The sequence below is a fragment of the Nannobrachium achirus genome (genome assembly GCF_963921795.1).
Source record: "Nannobrachium achirus genome assembly, chromosome: 10".
In the NCBI taxonomy this organism is placed as follows: domain Eukaryota; kingdom Metazoa; phylum Chordata; class Actinopteri; order Myctophiformes; family Myctophidae; genus Nannobrachium; species Nannobrachium achirus.
The window spans coordinates 42,566,480-42,586,849 of record NC_137819.1 but is presented as its reverse complement, the minus strand read 5'-3'; the positions used below and the strand labels follow the sequence as shown (position 1 = coordinate 42,586,849).

General features: G+C 44.2%; 1 protein-coding gene across 4 annotated transcripts in view; it reads right to left on the bottom strand.

The window, feature by feature from the left end:
- Window positions 1–6,190: 6,190 nt before the first annotated feature.
- The window catches only part of yrk (Yes-related kinase), a 57,579-nt gene continuing 43,399 nt past the window's right edge, over window positions 6,191–20,370 (bottom strand). For 3 of the 4 annotated variants that reach the window (XM_080735755.1, XM_080735756.1, XM_080735757.1), the window contains exons 9-13: window positions 16,050–16,229; window positions 14,198–14,274; window positions 13,349–13,502; window positions 10,785–10,916; window positions 6,191–7,839 (exon numbers count right to left, since the gene is read on the bottom strand). In XM_080735755.1, coding sequence (XP_080591881.1) covers window positions 7,631–7,839; window positions 10,785–10,916; window positions 13,349–13,502; window positions 14,198–14,274; window positions 16,050–16,229 — 752 coding nt within the window. In that variant the 3' untranslated portion in view covers window positions 6,191–7,630. Of the gene's footprint in view, window positions 7,840–10,784; window positions 10,917–13,348; window positions 13,503–14,197; window positions 14,275–16,049; window positions 16,230–19,270; window positions 19,427–20,370 lie in introns of all 4 variants that reach the window. The other variant, XM_080735758.1, reaches the window with a different exon arrangement.

Here is a 20,370-nt window from a genome sequence, read left to right as displayed (position 1 = left end):
GAATTGTGTGCCTGCAAGCGTGCGTGCGTGCGTGCGTGTTACCTTCACAGGCTGACTGCATGCGCACTCACCGGCAGAGAGACTGCCGGTTGGCTGCAGTGGTTGTGGTGACGGACGGACGGTGGTTGTGGTGGTGTTCTGGTGACGGTGTATCGATATATCGGGGCTGTCGCTCGGTGTTTATCCTGCGTATCGCCCTGCAGGGTCACGGTTGGTCCTCCTGTCCTCCTCCGGGCCGTTTTACGCACGGCGGCGGCGGCGGTGCATCCCCCCGTTCATGAGGACCTGACTCCCCGCAGTGTGGAGAGCAACGGAACGCTCCCTGTAGTGTTCTGTTCCAGAGCCTCTCCTCTCCTCCTCGGTCACGTTCAACGGCTCTGTGTGTCTGTCAGCCCCGACAACACAACTCTCTGCCTCCCCTCCAGTCCTCACAGCAACATCTGCACCGCCGGGGAGGGGAGAGGAGAGGAGAGGAGACACAGCCTAGACGGGGAGGCGAAAAAATTAGAAAGCGAGGGGGAAAAAAATGGAAAGAAGGGGGACCGAGGGGGGCGTTCCGTTCACTGTCTCTTTTTTTTAAAAGCCCCCTTTAACACGGAATGCTGCGGTTCGAGTCCCTCGCTGGCTGCTGTCCGGGTCTGCTGACAGTACACGCACGCACGGGACGCGGGGATGAGTCTCCCCGGGATGCGACGCTGCCACACCGGAGAGAAAAGGGAGGAAAAATCCCGTCTCTCTCTCTCTGCAGTTCCTTCCTTATCCACCTCCCTCTTTCTCCGTTCCTTCACTCTCCAGTCTCTCTCTCTCTCGCTCTCCAGCAGCGCCCTGCCGTTTCCAGACGTGCCTGTGTGCACTGCTGCTGCCTAGTGCCTGGCTGGCTGGCTGGCTGTCTCTGAGTCTGAGCCATGCGGGGACCCGTAGCTGGCCTCACTTTTTCCTTCTCTCCCTCATGGAACTGTGGGAAATGTAGTTGTTTGACTAGGAGGGAGGGAGAGAGAGAGAGAGGGGGGAGACATATGGGGGAGGGAGACAGACATGTAGGCAGGCAGAGAGAGAGGAAGGGAGAGACAGACAGACAGACAGACAGACAGACAGACAGACAGACAGACAGACAGACAGACAGACAGAGCAGCAGCAGTTAGCCTATATGGTGCAGGGAGGGAACACCCATAGCACATAACAGGTGTGTAATTTAATTTGACAGGGTCACTGCACTGTGCGTGTGAGAAAATGCTTTGGAGATTCTTTGCTGTAGTTAAATGTCACCTAGCCTACATTGAAAACTTGCCTTGTAGTAGCAGCAGCCTAGTTGAAGTATTTAAGCAGTGGAAATAAAGTAACCATTTTTGTAGATTTACTCAAGCTGCTACTTTGTCCATTGTCATCATTTACTTTGCAGATTGATATTATTAACACGATTATAAATCAACTAATACATTATGATACTGTTACACCAATAAGACTATTGATCAGTGGGGGAAAGCAACCCTGCTGTGTAGAAATGGAAGAGAAATACATTGAAATAACCTGCAATTTAAAAAAAAGTGATGAACACGTTAATGCATCAATAATTATTAATCAGTATAGGCTAATATAATATAATATCTATGTTCTTTTCTGAATAGCCATTCTGCGTAATGAGTACTTTCATTTTTAGAACTTTATACTGTAAGTATCCTTTCATGCTAATACTGTTGTACTTGTACCAGCGTATAGGCCTATTTCACAGTGGTATTGGCCTGCTACTTTTACTAAAAGGAGACCATTTTACACATCTTCCTAGGCTTCATAATAATTGGTCCTCACTAATTGGGTCATTATAAGATGGCACCATGTCTGTCTACACTCTCTTGGCGTGTGTGTGGCATGTGTGTGTGTGTGTGTGTGTGTGTGTGTGTGTGTGTGTGTGTGTGTGTGTGTGTGTGTGTGTGTGTGTGTGTGTGTGTGTGTGTGTGTGTGTGTGTGCGCGCGCGTGTGCGTGCATGTGTGCAAAGTGTTCTTTGCGTGTTCTCTTCTTTGTGTTGGAAGACAGCTTTCCAATTTAACATCACTGTTTAAATTCATACAATAAATTAATTCAAACTATTTTTTGCCAATTTTAGTTAGGCTACTTCTTGACAATTTTTTGACAATCTTCGTTTATAATGACTTGGATGCCATGGGGTGAAATAGGTTAATGATTGACAGGTGCAGAACGTTCGGTTCTGGTGGCGACAGGGAGGATGTTGTGGTATTTCAGATCATTATCTGTGAAGCATAGGCCGCAAAATGAATGGACAGTCGCTGTGAAGCAGGGGTCAATGATGTGTCCGCACACGGACAAATGTGTCCGTGGGAAAGACTTACAGGTCTTGTCAGTGGCAAACTTTAGATTATAATTATAATGTTCTTATTTTGATCATAATACCCAATTACTGAATGTCAAGTCTCCATGCAGGTTTTCTTCAAAATATGCATGACACTGATTTACTACGACACTTTACTAGTCCACAAGTCGCCTTAGTCGTTCTCAAACGTTTTATTCGCAAGGACCCCCATAACTCTGAGAGTGTACAACGCCATTCCATTTGAACACTCTCAGAGTTACAAACCTTATTATGTTCATTCAGGGCTATTAGATCTCTGTGTTTTTCATTTTGTATATTTTGACAAAGATGTCCACTACAAGCCAGCTTGGCGATGACCCCTGGTGATAAGAAAACAGATACAGGTGTGAATGATGGTTTCAGGGGTTTGGTGAGTGGCGCCTCAGTGTGCACCGGTTCATGGGAGAGTGACTCAGTAATGACAAGGACTAATGAGGGACACAGTATCCAGTTATCCACCAGGGTATCGTCTCTGTCGGGTGGAAACCTCATATTTCCAAAACTGTTACTTTTCAGGATTCAAATTCAAAAGCAGCAAAAGTGGCAGATCTACAAGCTCACAACACGACACCAATTTGAGCTTGTAGATCTGCTACTTTTGATGCTTTTGTGTGAAGCTGCCTATGTAGTATGATCATGTAGGGCATTCATTTACCAAGAAACACAAAAATCTGAGATATAAATAAAATATGGAGATAAGAGGTTTCTGCCCGACAGCAACAATATAAGGCTACTGAACTGGAACCCATATACTTATACCTGCTGCCCTTTAGAACACAACTATCTATGTGTTCTTACTTGTTTCTTGATAGCTAGAGTTCAGACTTCAGACCCTCAGGTACATCGGACCTGTTCGCCGCTCATTGTGTACAGACAAAATATTGTTGCTGTCGGGCAGAAACCTCCTATCTCCATTTAACCTTTTTGGGTTTTTACACAGATTAATGCCCTGATCATACTACAGCGTCACACAAAAACATCAAAAGTGGCAGATCTACAAGCTGGAAATGCTTTTGAGTTTGTACAGTAGATCTGCTGCTTTTGCTGCTTTTGAATTTGAATCCTGGAAGGTAGCCAAACAGTTTTACAGATATATGGAGACATATTTTCGTCCACGCCATCCCTAAACCTCTTTGCCTTTTTTACTATTTTGAAAAAACATTTTTAAATACCTCAAATGGCCGATCTACATCAACACGTTTTGAACTTGTAGACTAGCTATTTGGGCCCATGAGGTTTCCATCGGACAGAGACGATATCCTCATACATTGTATACGACATGCTCATATATTTTATGTGTATTTGATAAGAGTAAATGACGAGGGACCTCTGTAAACTTGCAACTGCTGAGTATTTGACTATACAGTACCATTACTGTACCTCATGTATCATCCTGTGCTGTAACTATTTATTTTCATTCTTTAACAACATAACTGCATTCACAGAAAAGCTTGCAACAAAAATAAAGTCACCTGTTTATTTATAGTTGTGGTGTAAACTTGTAAACAAATAAAAGTGACAATAAAAGTTGAGGTTGAGGATATAACCGTTCTGCAATAAGGAAAGATTCAATTTGCCTCCTGCATCCATTCAGGCTTTTGCTTTTGGCAAACAGGACCGTTCACTCTACAATCTACATGAATGTTATAATAGCTTTTAAAGGTATCCCTGGAAATGGAAATGTTAAAGTATGAGTGTGCCTCAAAACATTATACCCATGTAAAATAACTGTAAAAGCACAGAGGGAGAGGGAGAGAGTGAGAGGGGGGGGGAACCATTATTCTCCTTCCTTAAATATAATTTAAATGCTATCTGTGTGACATCTTGATTGCTCTATAGCATTAAAGAAAGTGCTGCTGTGTTCTTAAGTTATACTTTATGAATCCCCAGGGAGACGTTTTGGCCTCTTTGCATCTCCCATCCTATTAGGGGCTGTGATCAGCCACTCAGCTGCACCTGGGGACCTGCTCCATCACTCTAGACTGACTAATTGTTTTTAAATGTATTTTTTATTTGTTTATTGATTGAATACTTTATTAGTCAGAAATGTAAACAGCACATCATGCGGTACAGTAAGGCTAAAAGGACACCAAAAAAGTCCTGGCTACTTTCCATTCCAACATTAACACAATAATACATGTCATCAACAAATACAAAACAATACATTAAGTGTAAAAGTAGATTCAGGAGTACTACAGGAAAGCTATCCCTATCCCCCATCTACTTTCTTTATCTCCTTTTGGAAGAGTTTGGTCTTTACTTTTTGCAAAGACAGTGCTCCATCTCCCAGAGTTCTAACACAGGAGTCTTCCAACATTTTTCAGCCCAAGGTCCACTTAGCTGAGAGACAGACGAAGTAGGGACACCCACTACATTATTGTATAAAATTGTGTTGAAGATGTGTTGGACAGCACTATCATCACTGTTGTGTGAATTCATGTTAATGTGTATTTTCATACATTTAACCGTCAATATGTAGTAAACCTTTGTCTCTGTATCTTGGCCCAAGTTCTCCTCAGAATAGGGATGCTAGGGTTCAAGTGGTTCATGTAAAAAGAAAGTTCCTATCACACAAAGATTTGGCGGCCACCCTGTAGTAACTCTCAGGACCCCTATACGCCTAGGGGTCCCAGACGTCGTTGTCGGGTGGAAACCTTGTATGTCCAAAACTGTTCTTTTTGTATTTATCATCTATAAAATGTACTAAACTAGTGAACACAGCAGATCTACAAGCACACAAGCGCATAAGATCTACAAGCACACAACGCCTCGCGATGCTGCGAGGCGTTGTGTGCTTGTAGATCGGCTGTTTTCACTAGTTTTGTGCGACAAAACTACTAAAATATCGCCCGACAGTGACGATATTTTAGTGATTATGTTGCAAGGAAAACGTTGACATAATAGCCATTTTGGTTCAAACTGACTGAAAATAACTTTGTACTTCAAATTTAAAATGATACTAAATATTTTTTCAAGTGTCCAAATGAATTCCAAATATTATCAAATGATCTCGCGGCACCCCTGGACTGCCATCGCGGCACCCCAGGGTGCCCCGTCACCCACTTTCAAAACCCCTGCACTAGGGGGTGGAGGTTGCCATCCCGTTGCCCCCAATGACGCCCCTGGAGCACAGACACCCTCGTTCTTGGCCCGATACAGACAATAAGCCACTCTGATTTACTTAAATGGATTAGTTGGATTAACAACTTGACCCCCATTCGTGCAGAATAGAAGAAGAGACGTGCCTTCCACCACCAGGATAAAAGATACAGATCTTTATTACAATCATAATGGCAGCAGGAATTCAACATACATACAGGTTATACAATGAGGTTAAAAAAACAACAACGCTTACACTTTAACGATAAACCCATCCCTCCTCCTCCAGTGTTGACCTTCTTTGCGTTTTGATGGCTGTAAAGCTGTAATACGTGAAATAGCTAGATTTCAGATATAGACCTTCTCTGCGATGTGCGGATATATATCTGAGTTAAATTAATTATAATGACGACAAAGAAAAAGAAAAGATAGTTCATAAAAACAAACAGTACAGAACATTTCCCTCCCATCCTTCAGAGTTTGTCTTTCGAGTATGAAAAAATAAAAGCCCTTAAAACCTATATAAAAGTCCCATAACGTTGTTGTCGGGTGGAAACCTTGTATCTCCAAGTTTCAAATTTGTATGTTCTTTCACAAAGAAAAGCCTTGCTTCATCATACAAGGCCGTCGCACAAAAGAAGTGAAAACAGCCGATCTACAAGCACACAACGCCTCGCGGTGCGAGGCGTTGTGTGCTTGTAGATCTGCTGTTTTCACTAGTTTAATCATCTTTAAAATGATGAATGCAAAACCAACGGTTTTGGACATACAAGGTTTTCATCCGACAACGACGATAACCACTTAAACCCCTATATACTTCATTGAACTGGAGTCCCCCAGGGCCAGGGGTCAATACTAAGGCCACCTCCTTATCCACTCTGCACCAAATCTCTATAGCAAATCTACAAGAGATGCTGATTGGCTATTTTACGCTGAACGCACCCCCCCAGAATAGGGGGTTAAATGGTTACGTTTACACTGAGCAGTGCATTTATTGTACAGTAGGCACACACTGGCAATAGTTTACAAAATAATTCCTATTTAAATCCCACCTCAAAAAAACTTCAGGCGTCAAAACAGAACTCCCTTTTTATCCGGACTTGGCTAAACCCATGTGTGGTCAGTAACATGAAGAGGGAACATCATTCAACATGTATCATTCTACTCCACAACCTCCTCCCCACCCCCACCCCCCATTCATCACTCATTTCAGTTCCTTGTTGTCATAGTTACTGGGTGAAGCGCTGTGGCACTGACTGACTGGCCTGATGGAGGTACAGCGCTGCTCCATCACCATCATCACGCCTGTCTTTATCAGCAGTCACCCTGGATGGGTTGTTGCAGTGCGCAGGTCGGTTTGCGGGTAGTCGGAATTTAATTGTTAATTCCTTTAAAAGTCAAGTGTTGATATGTATATATAGTACGGTATCTCTGCGTGTGTGTGTGTGTGTGTGTGTGTGTGTGTGTGTGTGTGTGTGTGTGTGTGTGTGTGTGTGTGTGTGTGTGTGTGTGCGTGCACGCACATGTTCCTATATGGCTGTGGCACAATTGTACTGTAGGTCTATCGTTCTCAAATCAGCCTGAGGTTCTCAAACTTTGCAAGTTCAAGGAACCCCCAGTTTTGTGTGCATTTAGTGCCTCAGATCCCCTATGGAACTACTGAGTCTAATGAATGGATTTAACACTTTCAGAGACCCCATAAGGGTCAATTTCAGTTCCTAAATGTCAATCTTTAAGCTGGGGTCCCCCTAGCTCTGGTCCACCATTCGGAAATTATTCTATTTACTCAACAGGCGCAGTTGATTAAATAAAATAATTTCCATCTGGCAGATGGACATATTTTATTTTCTTCACAAAAAGTTGGATTTTTGAAAATGCCTTTGTTTTTCGGTGCAGTAGCAAAAATAGTTGTCTTAATTTTTGACTGAAAAGATTAAGACCATTAAGACTAAGACCTCCCGTGGTATAGTAGGAGGACCAGAGCTATAGGGATCCCCCTTCAAGGACCCCTGGGGGGTCCCCCACACTTTGAGAAGCACTGGTCTCTCAGCCTGTGGGTGCGGTGCGGTGTGTGTGGGGGTCAGAGGTGTAAGGTCACAGGTTGTCCCCAGGCTGGTACTGGGGCTCGGTGGTGCGGTGTGTGTGTGGGGGTCAGAGGTGTAAGGTCACAGGTTGTCCCCAGGCTGGTATTGGGGCTCGGTGGCGGTGAAGTAGTCCTCCAGGAAGGACTGCAGGTACTCGAAGGTGTGCCGCTCGTCCGCCTCGCGCCGCCAGCACTGCACCATCAGCTCGTGCAGCGAGGCGGGGCAGCCCTGCGCGCACGGCATGCGGTAGCCGCGCTCCACCTGCTCCAGCACCTCCCTGTTGTTCATGCCTGGGTGAGGGAGGGGGGGCAGACACGGGAAAAAAGGAAGGTACGTTTATTGAACTAATCGATTTTGTTCTAATGAGAAGAAAATATAGATTTTGGGAAGGACAAATGGTGACTGTAATGTCCCCATGTGCAAGCATGCCAAGAACTCATTTGGACAGTCTGCCTTCTAAGTAAAGGGGGGAAAACTTTGGAACGCTTTGCCTAGCTACGGTTCTAAAACTATAGACAGATGTTTTACAGTGGACAAAAATATTGAAAGCAAATCAACTGTGCTCACATGAATAGTTTCTGACTGGATATTGGAATGATCATCTACTTTTGTTTCTTAATTGTTAATATTTACTATTATATATTCTTCTTTTTTTGTTGTTGCACTTGATTGGGTTTTTAGAAAAGCCTCCTGTGGACAGGTGTTGGAAATTAGCACTTGTGCTACATACACTTTAAACAATGCATCTGGTTTGGTCCATTGTGATTATGCTGTCCATGTCCATGTCAAATAAATAAACATAAAATACCAGATCCACAACCTCACAACATGTCGCGATGTGTTGCGTTGTTGTGAGCTTGTGAGATTGGCTATATAATTTGTGCGACTCCCCCTGGTGAGACTAAAGTATACTAGTAAGACACCTCAGGGCGACATGCGACCTTCTTGGCTATCTGTGATGTATATCGGACCAGTTACCCAATCTCAGTCACCAGTTACCCAATCTCAACAGTGCCTGTTGAGATTGGCAGAACATGCCCATATATGGGCATTACCAAATAATAAACAAGTGTGATCTGGGAATGCCCATATATGGGCATGTTCTGACATCACATTGTTGACTAATATATGGGCATAAAACATATGGGCAAAAAAGGGACATGAAGCTAGAGTGTGATGTCAGAGCAGCAAACCCATTCTGTGGTTCCCCGACATCAGAGCATGATGTCAGAGTGATGTCACTGTGACAAGGTAACCAATAGATTGTACAAATATGTACTGACTGACTGAAGGAAGGTCTGACACAGACAGACGGAGACAAGCTGCGACATTTCTCATGGTATACTGTCTGCGACCTTCGGTCGCAAAAACAGGCCATAAGCGGCTAATCATACTGATTGAAATAGGCCATTATAGAAAATCAATTAGTACTTTTTTCAACAAATTCTCAAGGAATGTGCTTCTCATGTTGTTTGTGTTAGAGGATTGCAGACCTCTTTGTTGTATTAGCTTTGATTACAATCTGTTATTTTGTGTCTGCTTAAAATCCATAGAGATTTGTAAAAAAGACAAGAAAATGTGCTTCTCAATTATTCGATTTATAATGAAAACAGTAATCCATAAAATAATGTCTGATAAAATAATGGATAGTTGCTGTGGCCCTAAATGACAGGAAGAGAAGGAGACAGTGTGTGTGGGAACACGTGACACAAGTGGGAGTAGAAGGAGGGGGAACAGATGGCGTGAGTAAACAAAACAAACTTAAAAGTTCTCTGCAAAGCGGCACAAAAACCCGCGGGGATTAGATGTTGTGACATAATCCGGGCGCAGGAAGCAAATGAAAAACACTCCTCCTGCACCCGCGCCAGCTAAGTCTGAGGTTCTCAGACTGACGCCAACTGGCACCGCGCCAGATGTGTGAATTTGTAGAAAACTGTCCGCCCCGATCCATACTCACTCCATACTCACATCTTCACCCTCACGCTTTTTTGTTTTTAAAGATTAACGTTGGCTTTGCATGTTTATTTAGATAGGACAGTGTAGCGTGACAGGAAACCAAGGGCAGAGCATGGAAAGTATGGAAAAGTATGGAGTTTGATGCGATTCATGTCCAAGTCTGTGAGGACACAACCAGACTCGGAGGGAGGAAACCACGAAGGGGAAGCCTCCCCTGTTATGTTCTATTGGTTTGTGTACAACAGTGGTTCTCAAAGTGGGGTGAAAATAAAGGTCCATTTCCAGGGGCGTCACACCAAATTCTGGGCCCTGGGTACAAGGATTCATTGTGGGCCCCCCATGAATGTTAACTATTGAAAAATAGCAGATCTACAAGCTCACAGCGCGGCACCGAGTGCCGCGCTGCGAGCTTGTAGATCTGCTATTTTTGAAAAATTGTGAAAATGTGTGCAAGAAACCTATGTTTCCATGTTGAGGGATGCTCAAACTTTTTCATGTGAAGGACCCCCAAAATGATATGTATTTGGCCACGGAACCCCATCTCAAAATATTTAGTTCCAGGAACCCGCCCAGAAGCAAAATTTGAGTTACAAATGTAAAAAATACAAATTCAAAGATTTGCACACATTTTCACGACTCAGTCCCCCCCCCCCCCCCCCCCCCCTTGTGACGCCCCTGTCCATTTCTAGAGAGTTTGCTCTGACCGGAGGTGGGTGGGATGTGGGATCTCTTTACAGCAGCTCCACAGAGATGCTGGAGACATTTCTACCATTATGAAAGTTAGAAAAAAAGGAATTGTCAAGCGATAAAGTAAATACATAAATCACAACATCAGATTAAAGTGGTAAGACGGCTAGCTCAGCAGTGGCCGCAGCAGCGCCTGTTTACCTGGTAACCATGGTAACCAGGTAACAGAGAACAGAAGAACAGGGATTCTTGTCACGTTCCTGGATGTGAGTGAGTGGCATCGGAAGTGTAAATCAAGAAATTATTTTTCAAAACATTTTAATCTCCTCTTAATGGAGGTCCATGGCAAAACATAATTATGATCAGACAGGTGTCTGTGGCCAATATAAAACATAGTTTTACGATCAAATAGAGCCATGAATAAAGACACAGTTAAAGTTGTACTGTGATGTCATGTGGCTTGTATATCTGCTATCGTCAAAAAATAATAATAAAAGAAAATGGAACATTTAGGTAACATTTCACCTATGATGACATGCCCAAAATAGGGATGCCAGGTGTAAAGTGGGGCAGCCCCGTGGTGGTACAGTACCTGGGTACGGCACGCGTCCCTTGGTGATGAGCTCGGTGAGCAGGATGCCAAAGCTCCACACGTCCGACTTGATGGTGAAGCGTCCGTACAGCGCTGCCTCTGGCGCCGTCCACTTGATGGGGAACTTGGCCCCTGAAACCATGGCAACAGCACACAACACACACACCTCGAGTCAAGGCTGCTCACTCACTTCTCTTCACATCCTCTGGAAGACTGGCTTTTATGTGTTTTTGACATATCTCAGGAGATCACAATGCATCTTCTACAGCAGTGGTTCTCAAACCTTTTTAGGCTGTGACCCCCAAAATAAACATATTTGAACTGGGGACCCCCACCCTGACAAGCACTTGGAATTGTAGGTATAACATTTAATGTGACTCGGTTCCACAGGCGTTGTGAGCATGTAGATCGGCTATTTTCACAATGCTCTTGCTTACTTAATATTTGATGTTTGGCCAGTCTTGAAAGTCCTTAAATTGACACTTTAGAAATGTGCAGATACCATCTATACACTTATACTGTGTGTTGGTTTGTTTACCATTGAGTGAGGGAAAAAAAAATACATTAAGCTAATCATCTGGGGACCCCACAAAATAATTTGGGGACCCCAAGTTTGAGAACCACTGTTCTACAGTGATACAGTATGACTTGATCGGAAGTGTTGCTGAGATATTTAAATAATATGTTTGTGTAATGGGTAAAGACAAATCCACAGAGTGCTGCCCTGTAGTTGCACAATCATTATTGCCGTGTCAGATGCCTACTGCGGTGCATGTGCATTCTACTCGCTTTACCTTCTATTTTGCTAACTAAATGCTCTGGCAGATACAAAGTGTCACTGACTTGCATCAAGTAAAGTTGTGTTACTTGTTCACATTGGAAGTGTCAAATAGTCTATCACATAACATTCGACTGCATCTGAGCTGTGTATAATAGGTGTGCACTGATCTTAATCTACTGATTTAAACTGTTTTGACCATTTTAGTTTTTTTGTTGGATTTGTTCTGCTTTTGCTTAATCTCTTTGCCCTTTGAATGTAGCACTTTGAGATTTGTTTCAAATATAAAGTGCGTTACAAATAAAATGTATTATTATTATTATTATTTAAACCGCATCATAGTTTTTCACGATTGTTAAGACACGTTTCTCAATACAATAACGGCTTTCTCAAAACTGCACACATAAAACTGAAAACCTCACACACAAAATGCTAAACCTGACACTCCCTTCACAAGATGACTCTTTGCCATCAAATCACACAAAATGGAACTCGTGTTTCCATTTGGTACACTACACGCAGACATATTTTCAAATGACAACACACACCATTCATTGAGTACACACAACTAAGCATTTGCTGCACACTACCAAGCATTTACAGCACACTGAAGTGCAAAATTGAAAACAGAATCATGAAATGGAACACACCATATATGAATGACAATGACTCTGGAGAATGAGCTATCTCTCCTTTTGTAAATTGACTTTTTTCATAGTCAAACATAAAACAGCACACAAATATGCAGCAAATATGCAGACATGTAGGGATTTGAACATTTGTGTGTTGTAGGTTGATGCTTAGAGAGTTTACGTGAAAAGTGTGTGCAACAACTGAACATTGTGTGTAGTGTTTAGACAACAAGGTGATGTGTAATTGACATCAGAGTGTAAAGAAGGAAAGTCTAAGGCTAGGGCTCCACCAAAATGACGGCGTCGTGCCGGCATCGGACGCCGTCAAAAAATGAACCGGGGCGAATTTGAGCGTCCGACGCGGACGTTGACGTCGGCAGTGGAGCACCCTTCATTGATTAAAACGGGAGCGTTCCCTGCGTTGACGTTGACGCGACGCTCGACGCGCCCGGTGGAGCCGGGGGGTAATGCAGATAAGGGAGTGTGAAGTCGTGCAGATTGGGTCAAGCGATTAGGTACATGAAGTGAAGGTTGTGCAAATTGTGCTGAATTTAAATTTGTGTGTGTTAACAATCGTGAAAAACTGTAAATGATAAGTCGTCTGCTTTCACCTGCGCCACCTACAAGCAGGCCACCTACAGGGACTGTACTTCCAAAAGCCATCATTATGTCCCTATTTACTCAAATCAGCCTTCAGAGTATGGGGCTTTTTCAGCCGGGGAGCTACACAATGCCTGCATTCTAGCTCGGAATCCACAGGGTTGCATATGGGAACATACTGTAAGGATGACCTAGCTCTGGTCAATAGCGTTAAGGAGAACTCCTTCTAATGCTATGGACCAGCACTAAGGATGACCCCCTCAAACACTATAGGCTATATATATACTTCATTGAATGAGGTCTGTGCTAGTCGGCTCCAAATGTCTTCACCCCAGAATAGGGATGCGAGAGGGTATGTGGTAAAGATGCACACCACACCCTCTTTCCTTCTTCTGTCTGATTCTGGGCCTTTGCACGCACGCACGCACGCACGCACGCACGCACGCACGCACGCACGCACGCACGCACGCACGCACGCACGCACGCACGCACGCACACACACACACACACACACACACACACACACACACACACAGAATCACATTATGTTTCACCTTGTCTGGCGGTGTACTCGTTGTCTTCGATGAGCCTGGCCAGTCCAAAGTCAGCGATCTTGCACACCAGGTTGTCTCCGACCAGGATGTTGGCGGCCCGCAGGTCACGGTGGATGTAGTTCATCCTCTCGATGTAGGCCATGCCTGCTGCGATCTGCACACACACACACACACACACACACACACACACACACACACACACACACTTGAATATATCGATGCTTTAGAGCAGAAACCTCTTATCTCCATATTGTCGTTGTCGGGTAGAAACCTCGTATGTCCAAAACCGTTCATTTCGTATTCATCATTTAAAAAATTAACTTAACTAGTGAAAACAGCCGATCTAAAAGCACACAACGCCTCGCGTGACGGCCTTGTATGATGAAGCAGGGCTTTGCTTTGCGGAAAAAAATTACAAATTTGAAACTTGGAGATACGAGGTTTCTGCCCAACAGTGACGATATTCAAACTTTTCGTTTTTTCGTAAATTAACGCCCTACTTGATCATACTACAATGTCACAAAAAGCATCAAAAGTTGCAGATCTACAAGCTCGTGAGAGTGTGATTTTTGATGCTTTGAATTTGAATCGTAAATATTTAACAGTTTTGGACATATGAGGTTTCCAGTTCCACCCGACAGAGATGATATACAATGTTCAGCATGCGTGGGTGCGTGGGTGCATGTGTGCGTGCATGTGTGCGTGCGTGTGTGTGTGCATGTTGCCCTTGCCCAAGGGAGATATTAAGCTTCTGGGCAGGCAGGCATGCGTGCGTGCGTGCGTGCGTGTGTGCGTGTGTGCGTGCGTGCGTGCGTGCGTGCGTGTGTGAGTGTGTGTAATGTACTCTACCTGTGCAGCCATGTCGACCAGCTGAGGGAGTTTCAGGCTCTGACCCTCCCCGTCTTTCAGAAAGTCCAGCAAACTCCCTGAAAAAAACAACAACAACACCTACTGTTACATAACTGCATCACCTCCTCTCGGGACCCACACCCACAACCGCAATGTCACAAACTATGTGGTCAAAGTGTGTGAATTTAACAGAACTTTTTTTGTTTGGCTTGTTTACCGTTGATTGTATACCTTCATTACAACTGCTTTTTGCCAAACAAAATGACATGTACGAAGGATAGGCATGTATAAGCTTTTAGCTTCAACCTATTCCATTTCGATCACCTTAAATTACAGTATGTTACAGTTTAGTTAGCTTACTGTATGTGATGTTACGGATACTGTTGAAGACGATCGAAATAAACAATCTCCCTAACTAGCTACCAAACTAACTAAAAACTGTGAATTTAACTCTCAAAGTGTCTCAACGTGTGTAAAATATTAAATTCTATTTAATATTTCACAACGTGTGCATGAAAAGCTGTTAATTAAATTGTTATTATAAACCTCCATGGTTTTTCCCTTTCCTTTAAGAGGGACATTCTGTGGGGTGTCATTCCGTGGTTCAGCCAGTTGGCATCACTGGCGTAGTACGCACCATGTTGGCGCAGACCAGATCTACATGCGACATTGTGGGTTCAAATATCCTTTTCACTGCCCACTCTTTGCTGTCTGTCTTCACTCACTGTACTGTCCAGTACCAGAGATATGTAGCCTCTCCACAAACCAATCAGAAGAACTCCCATTTGGCATGTCCATGGTGAGATGAAGGGTCATTTAAAGAGAGGAGATGAATGCTGGATAGCCGATGACGAGAATGATCAAATTCTTCTCCTTAAACCAATGGTTTTCCTTAGGGGTCCGGGACCCCTAGGGAGTCCTCAGAATTACTATAGGGGGTCCTCCAAATCTTTGTGTGATAGACCTTTTTCTCCTTTTTTATATTAGCCACTTGAACCCTAGTGTCCTTATTCCGAGAACCTTTGCCAAAAAATAGCAGATCTACAAGCTCACAACGACTCGCGCTGCGAGGCGCTGTGAGCTTGTAGATCGGAGAGCTTTGGTGTAGAGGAAAAATAGCAGACTAAGGGGTCCTTGGCCGGAAAACGTTGAAGACCCCTGCCTTAACTCTTTCTGTGCCAAATGCCAAAATGGCTCCAAGGTTCATGTGCCACCCATGAATATTGATTTTTTTTTTTTTTTTTTTTAATGAAAAAAAAAAAAAAAAAAAATCTATACAAAAAAACACAAAAGACGTCAAAGACGTCATTGGCACCCAGGGCTTTTGAAAAAAGCTGGGAGTGAACATTTGGCGAAGACAGACAATTTTAAAAGCTTTCAGCAGAGATTTGGTGTAGAGAAGAACAAAGTAGGGCTAGGCCTTGTTTGACCCCTGACTGACTCTGGATAATGTAATATTACTGTATACTCTGATGCTCACATTACACAGTTGAGAACCTTTCTTCTATGCAGCGCGTTGGATCTAATCCCCCAAAAGGATTCTAGTCATACTCAACATGTATACAACTTTTTGGAGCAACTCAGTGCTCCTAATCAAGCTGTTCCCCCCAACGTCTATTTTTAACACAATTTCTTTTTTTCAATTCTGCGTTGCTGTGCTGTGTCTGCGTCTGAAGGTACGCCAGCAAAAATCCTCGTATGTGAACGGATTTACTTTACAAATGAAAGTGATTCCGGGGGTTCTCCGACAATTCTCTCTTTGACAAATAAAAATGTAACAAATCCATCACACCCCACACGAACGAACATGACAGTTTTTCAGGCAGCACTCAGCAGCGCTCCGTGTCTGTACCTTGGCTCATGAACTCGGTGATGATGTAGATGGGCTCCTCAGACACCACGGCGTACAGCTGCACCAGCTTGTCGTGACGGAGCCTCTTCATGATCTGAGCCTCCTCCAGGAAGGCCTCGGGGGACATGGTGCCCGGCTTCAGAGTCTTCACCGCCACCTTGGTGGTGCCGTTCCACATGCCTGGTGGGATGGCAGACAGCGCAGCCAGACAGAGGGTTGGAGATTGGTATACGATATACGCACACCACCACCACCGCAGGAGCAGCGGGTACGGAGGGTGTACGACGGGAGACATGCAGACACACACACACACACACACAGGAACACACACACTTAATATAAGAAGACCTAGTGAAAGCACAACGAGCATCACCAACAGGATAGGGCAATGGTTCTCAACTTTTTTAAGGCCACAACCCCCCATAATATTCGGACTGGGGACCTGCCACCCTGACAAGCACTTGGAATTGTAGGAGTTGTGGCATTACATATTGTTTGACATGTTTGCAAAATATTGTGAAAATGGCAGATCTACAAGCTCACGCCTCGCAATGTGAGAAGTTGTGAGCTTGTAGATCGGCTATTTTCACAATGTTTGCCTCTTTCTTATATTATTTGACAATTTGATCAATGTTTCACCAGTTGTTATAGTATAGTTTACTGATTACTTTTATTTCCTTCTTTATTTTAAGGTATTATAAAATATCTTAAAAGTCCTTAAATTGTCACTTCAACCATAGGTTGAGAACCACTGGGATAGGGAGTACGGTGAGTGTGGTCACTCAGCGTGGACCATAACACCGCCATCACGCAGCACTTACTGTATACTCTGGGATGGTTGCCTGTGATGCTGGTGATCTGGGAAGTGGGAGTTGCAAGATGCAATAACGTTGTTGTCAGGTGGAAACCTTGTATGTCCAAAAACAGTTCGTTTTGTATTCATCATTTTAAAAGTGAAATCATTTTAAGATAGTGAAAATAGCCGATCTACAAGCACACAACGCCTCGCATCGCGAGGCCTTGTGTGCTTGTAGATCTGCTATTTTCTCCAGTCTTGTGCGACAGTCTTGTATGATGAAGCAGGGCTTTACTTTACAAAAAAAAAAAAAAAAACGTACACATTTGAAACTTGGAGATACAAGGTTTCTGCCGGACAGGGACGATATAGAGATGCAGGCTAACAAACACACACACGCCTAAGTACTGAGTGACACATGCAACATGAGTTGTGATGGTGAGCGTGCATGACATGGAAGAGGGGAGGAGGGAGGGAGTCCTAGTCTACCGGATAGTGACAGAGCTACAGCTTGAAGCAGGCCCTCTAGAGGACTATAGGGACATGTTCAGACTGACAGCCACAAACCTCATTTCCATCCTACATGCAGATTAAAATCAGATTGGTTTGGTCAAAAAGAAATAATATAATAATATAGCCCCTTTTCCACTGCAAGGTGGAACCAGAACTTTCAGGAACCTGAACCTATTTTTCTGGTTTTGTTTCCATTGCGTACAGGTCGGTTCCAGACAAGGTTCCTGGAACCTTTTTTTAGGTCCTGCTCCAGAGGTAGAACTAAACTTTAGTTATGGGAACCTATGGAGGGGCCAGCAGCGCTGCTGGTCTTTTTTTGGGACCTTCCCGGTTAGGACTGGTTATATGGAAACATAAGCAGGACTTGGTCCTGGAACTTCACAGGTTCTTGAAAGTTCTTGGTTCTGGAAAGTGCTGGTTCTAGTTCTGGGTTGGCCCTACAGTGGAAATGGGGCTTAGAAAATAAGAGTGCAGTCAGTCCTAAAAATATCAAGATTTGAGAAACAAGTGGGATTTGTTGCGGCAGTCTAAAACTAAGTGTTTGGTGTGTCACACACACAGGGAGTTTCTCCTGCATAATGAGGACTCTAATAGGAACAACAGGCAAAGCTTGATATAATAGCATTACACATCATCCAGTGGGAGGAGTGGCGGAAGCACAGCTGGACACGAGACAGGCTGGGGGAGAAGAATAGATCATTTTCACATTATTCTTCCCCACACAAGGCGTCTTAAAGTGCTTTATTAGAGAGTGGAGCCTATTACTGAGAGACGAGAGAGAGACAAAAGATAACGAAAGGGGCTTGATGGAGACAGATTCCAAAAAGTATTGGGAGTAATAGATGCAAAAACAATTGAACAAGGTTCTTCTTAATGCCTAAAAAAAACAATCGAACAAGGTTCTTCTGGCTTGTTAGGGGGTGATAGGGGGATTGATGTTTTTATTTTGCCTGGAACCCAGGATGAATAGTCTCTCCACTACGGTGTGGTAGACTAATGGGGATCCTTAATAAACTATAAACAGAAAACAATGCACACAGCGGGCAGCATAGTATCACTACATGGACAGCAACACAAGTCAGCCAGGCATTGAGGAGTGCTATCAGAGCACCAAAGTGTGACATCACTGCCGCCAGAGGGCGCTGTCCCCCTGGGTCAAGGAGTTATTTTCTCTATTGAAATTCCTCATAGAGAAATCTTAGATCGCGTCATATAAGAACTGTGATCCAAAAATATGCAAATCAGCCGGGCGATTTTATTCACTATGTGGACATGAAGCATCAGCTGATGGTGAAAAAGTACTAATTTATCCAAAGAGTAAGAACATATGTATTTTAAATAATCCAAACACAGACGTTATTAAAAGTAACTCAATGTCATAAACCACACAGAGTTATATTCCCAGTGCTGTGTTCTACCTGTCACGCGGGTATACAGAGTATGCTGTGAAGACATTTCTTTTTAAAAGCGTATGCCCTCGTGAACCTTTCAAAGTAGTGTATCTGATAGGCATTATGCACTGGCGTATGCGCTGGCCACACGAATAGCCGTAGATCGGAGATTATAGTATGCCCTCAAAAAAAGTCTAGAACACACCACTGTATGTTCCTGACAGAATCGTCCGGCTGATTTGTTTATTTTTGGAACAGAGTTCTTATATGATCTAATCTAAGATTTGTCTCTGGGATTTTGAATACAAAATCTAACTATTTGACCCAGGGGTTAGTGGGAGTACCGTCAGGACTTTGATACTCTATTAGTGATCTTCAGGGCCCGGACATCAACAGCGACAGACAATTATTTGGGGACAACGGACAGCAGCAGGGTGGGACAGACACGAGGACACTGCCCAAGCCGGCCCGCCCGCCCGCCCGGCGGTGCGGTGTCTTCCTTATACGTCTCTTCATCTCACCCAAAAACACGTCTCCGAAGCAGCCGTGGCCCAGTTTCTGCTGGAGGATGAGCCTCTCCCTGGCCACCTCCCAAGCATCCTTCCCCAGACCCAGGGTCAGCGGGGTGGAGTTGAGACAGGGACTGGTCAGGTAGTGACACAGCCCGTCATTATTCTCTATATGGGTGGGGGTGGGGAGGAGGTGGGGGTGGTGACAACAGGGTGGGGAAACAGAGTGATGGATGGAGAGATGGAGGAAGGGATGGAGGGATGGGGTGTGGAGAGAAGATGAGAGGAGAGAGGAGGGATGAGATGATGGAGAGGCATGCAACATGCAATAAACCCAGAGTGGTGGTGATGGGGGAGGGGAACGCAAAGCTGCTGCACACCTGGATTACTGTACGATATGCACGCGTTGTGTGTACGCACACACACACACACACACACACACACACACACACACACACACACACACACACACACACACACACACACACACACACAGGAACTTGATTCATTGTGCCCGATGCGTTGTTCCATATGTTCATCCTTAGAGGAGAATGTGCACATGTCGGTGTGTGTGTGTGTGCCTGCGCAGAGCGCACGCAGAAGTGTATCCCTAACGTATCGTCGTTGTTGAGTGAAAACCTTGTATGTCCAAGACCGTTTGTTTAGCATTTATTATTTTCAAAATGATTTAAACTAGTGAAAACAGCCGATCTACAAGCACACAACGCCTCGCACCGCGAGGCGTTGTGTGCTTGTAGATCTGCTGATCTGCTGTCTGGCCTTGTATGATGAAGCAGGGCTTTACTTTGCTAAAGAACGTACACATCTGAAACTTGGAGATACGAGGTTTCCACCCGACAACGACGATATAATAGAGTTATAAGTTAACCACTTAAGCCCTATTATACTTAAAAAGATCTACAAGCTCACATTTGGGAACGGCAGTGGCTCAGGAGGTGGAGCGTCCGCTTGGGGAACGGAAGGTTAAGTGTGGAAGTGTCCTCGAGCAAGACCCCGAACCCCCTGATTGCTGCCGATGAGCAGGTCGGCGCCTTGCATGGTTTGTGTGAATGCAATGCAGATTATAAAGTGTTTTTGATAAAGGTACCATT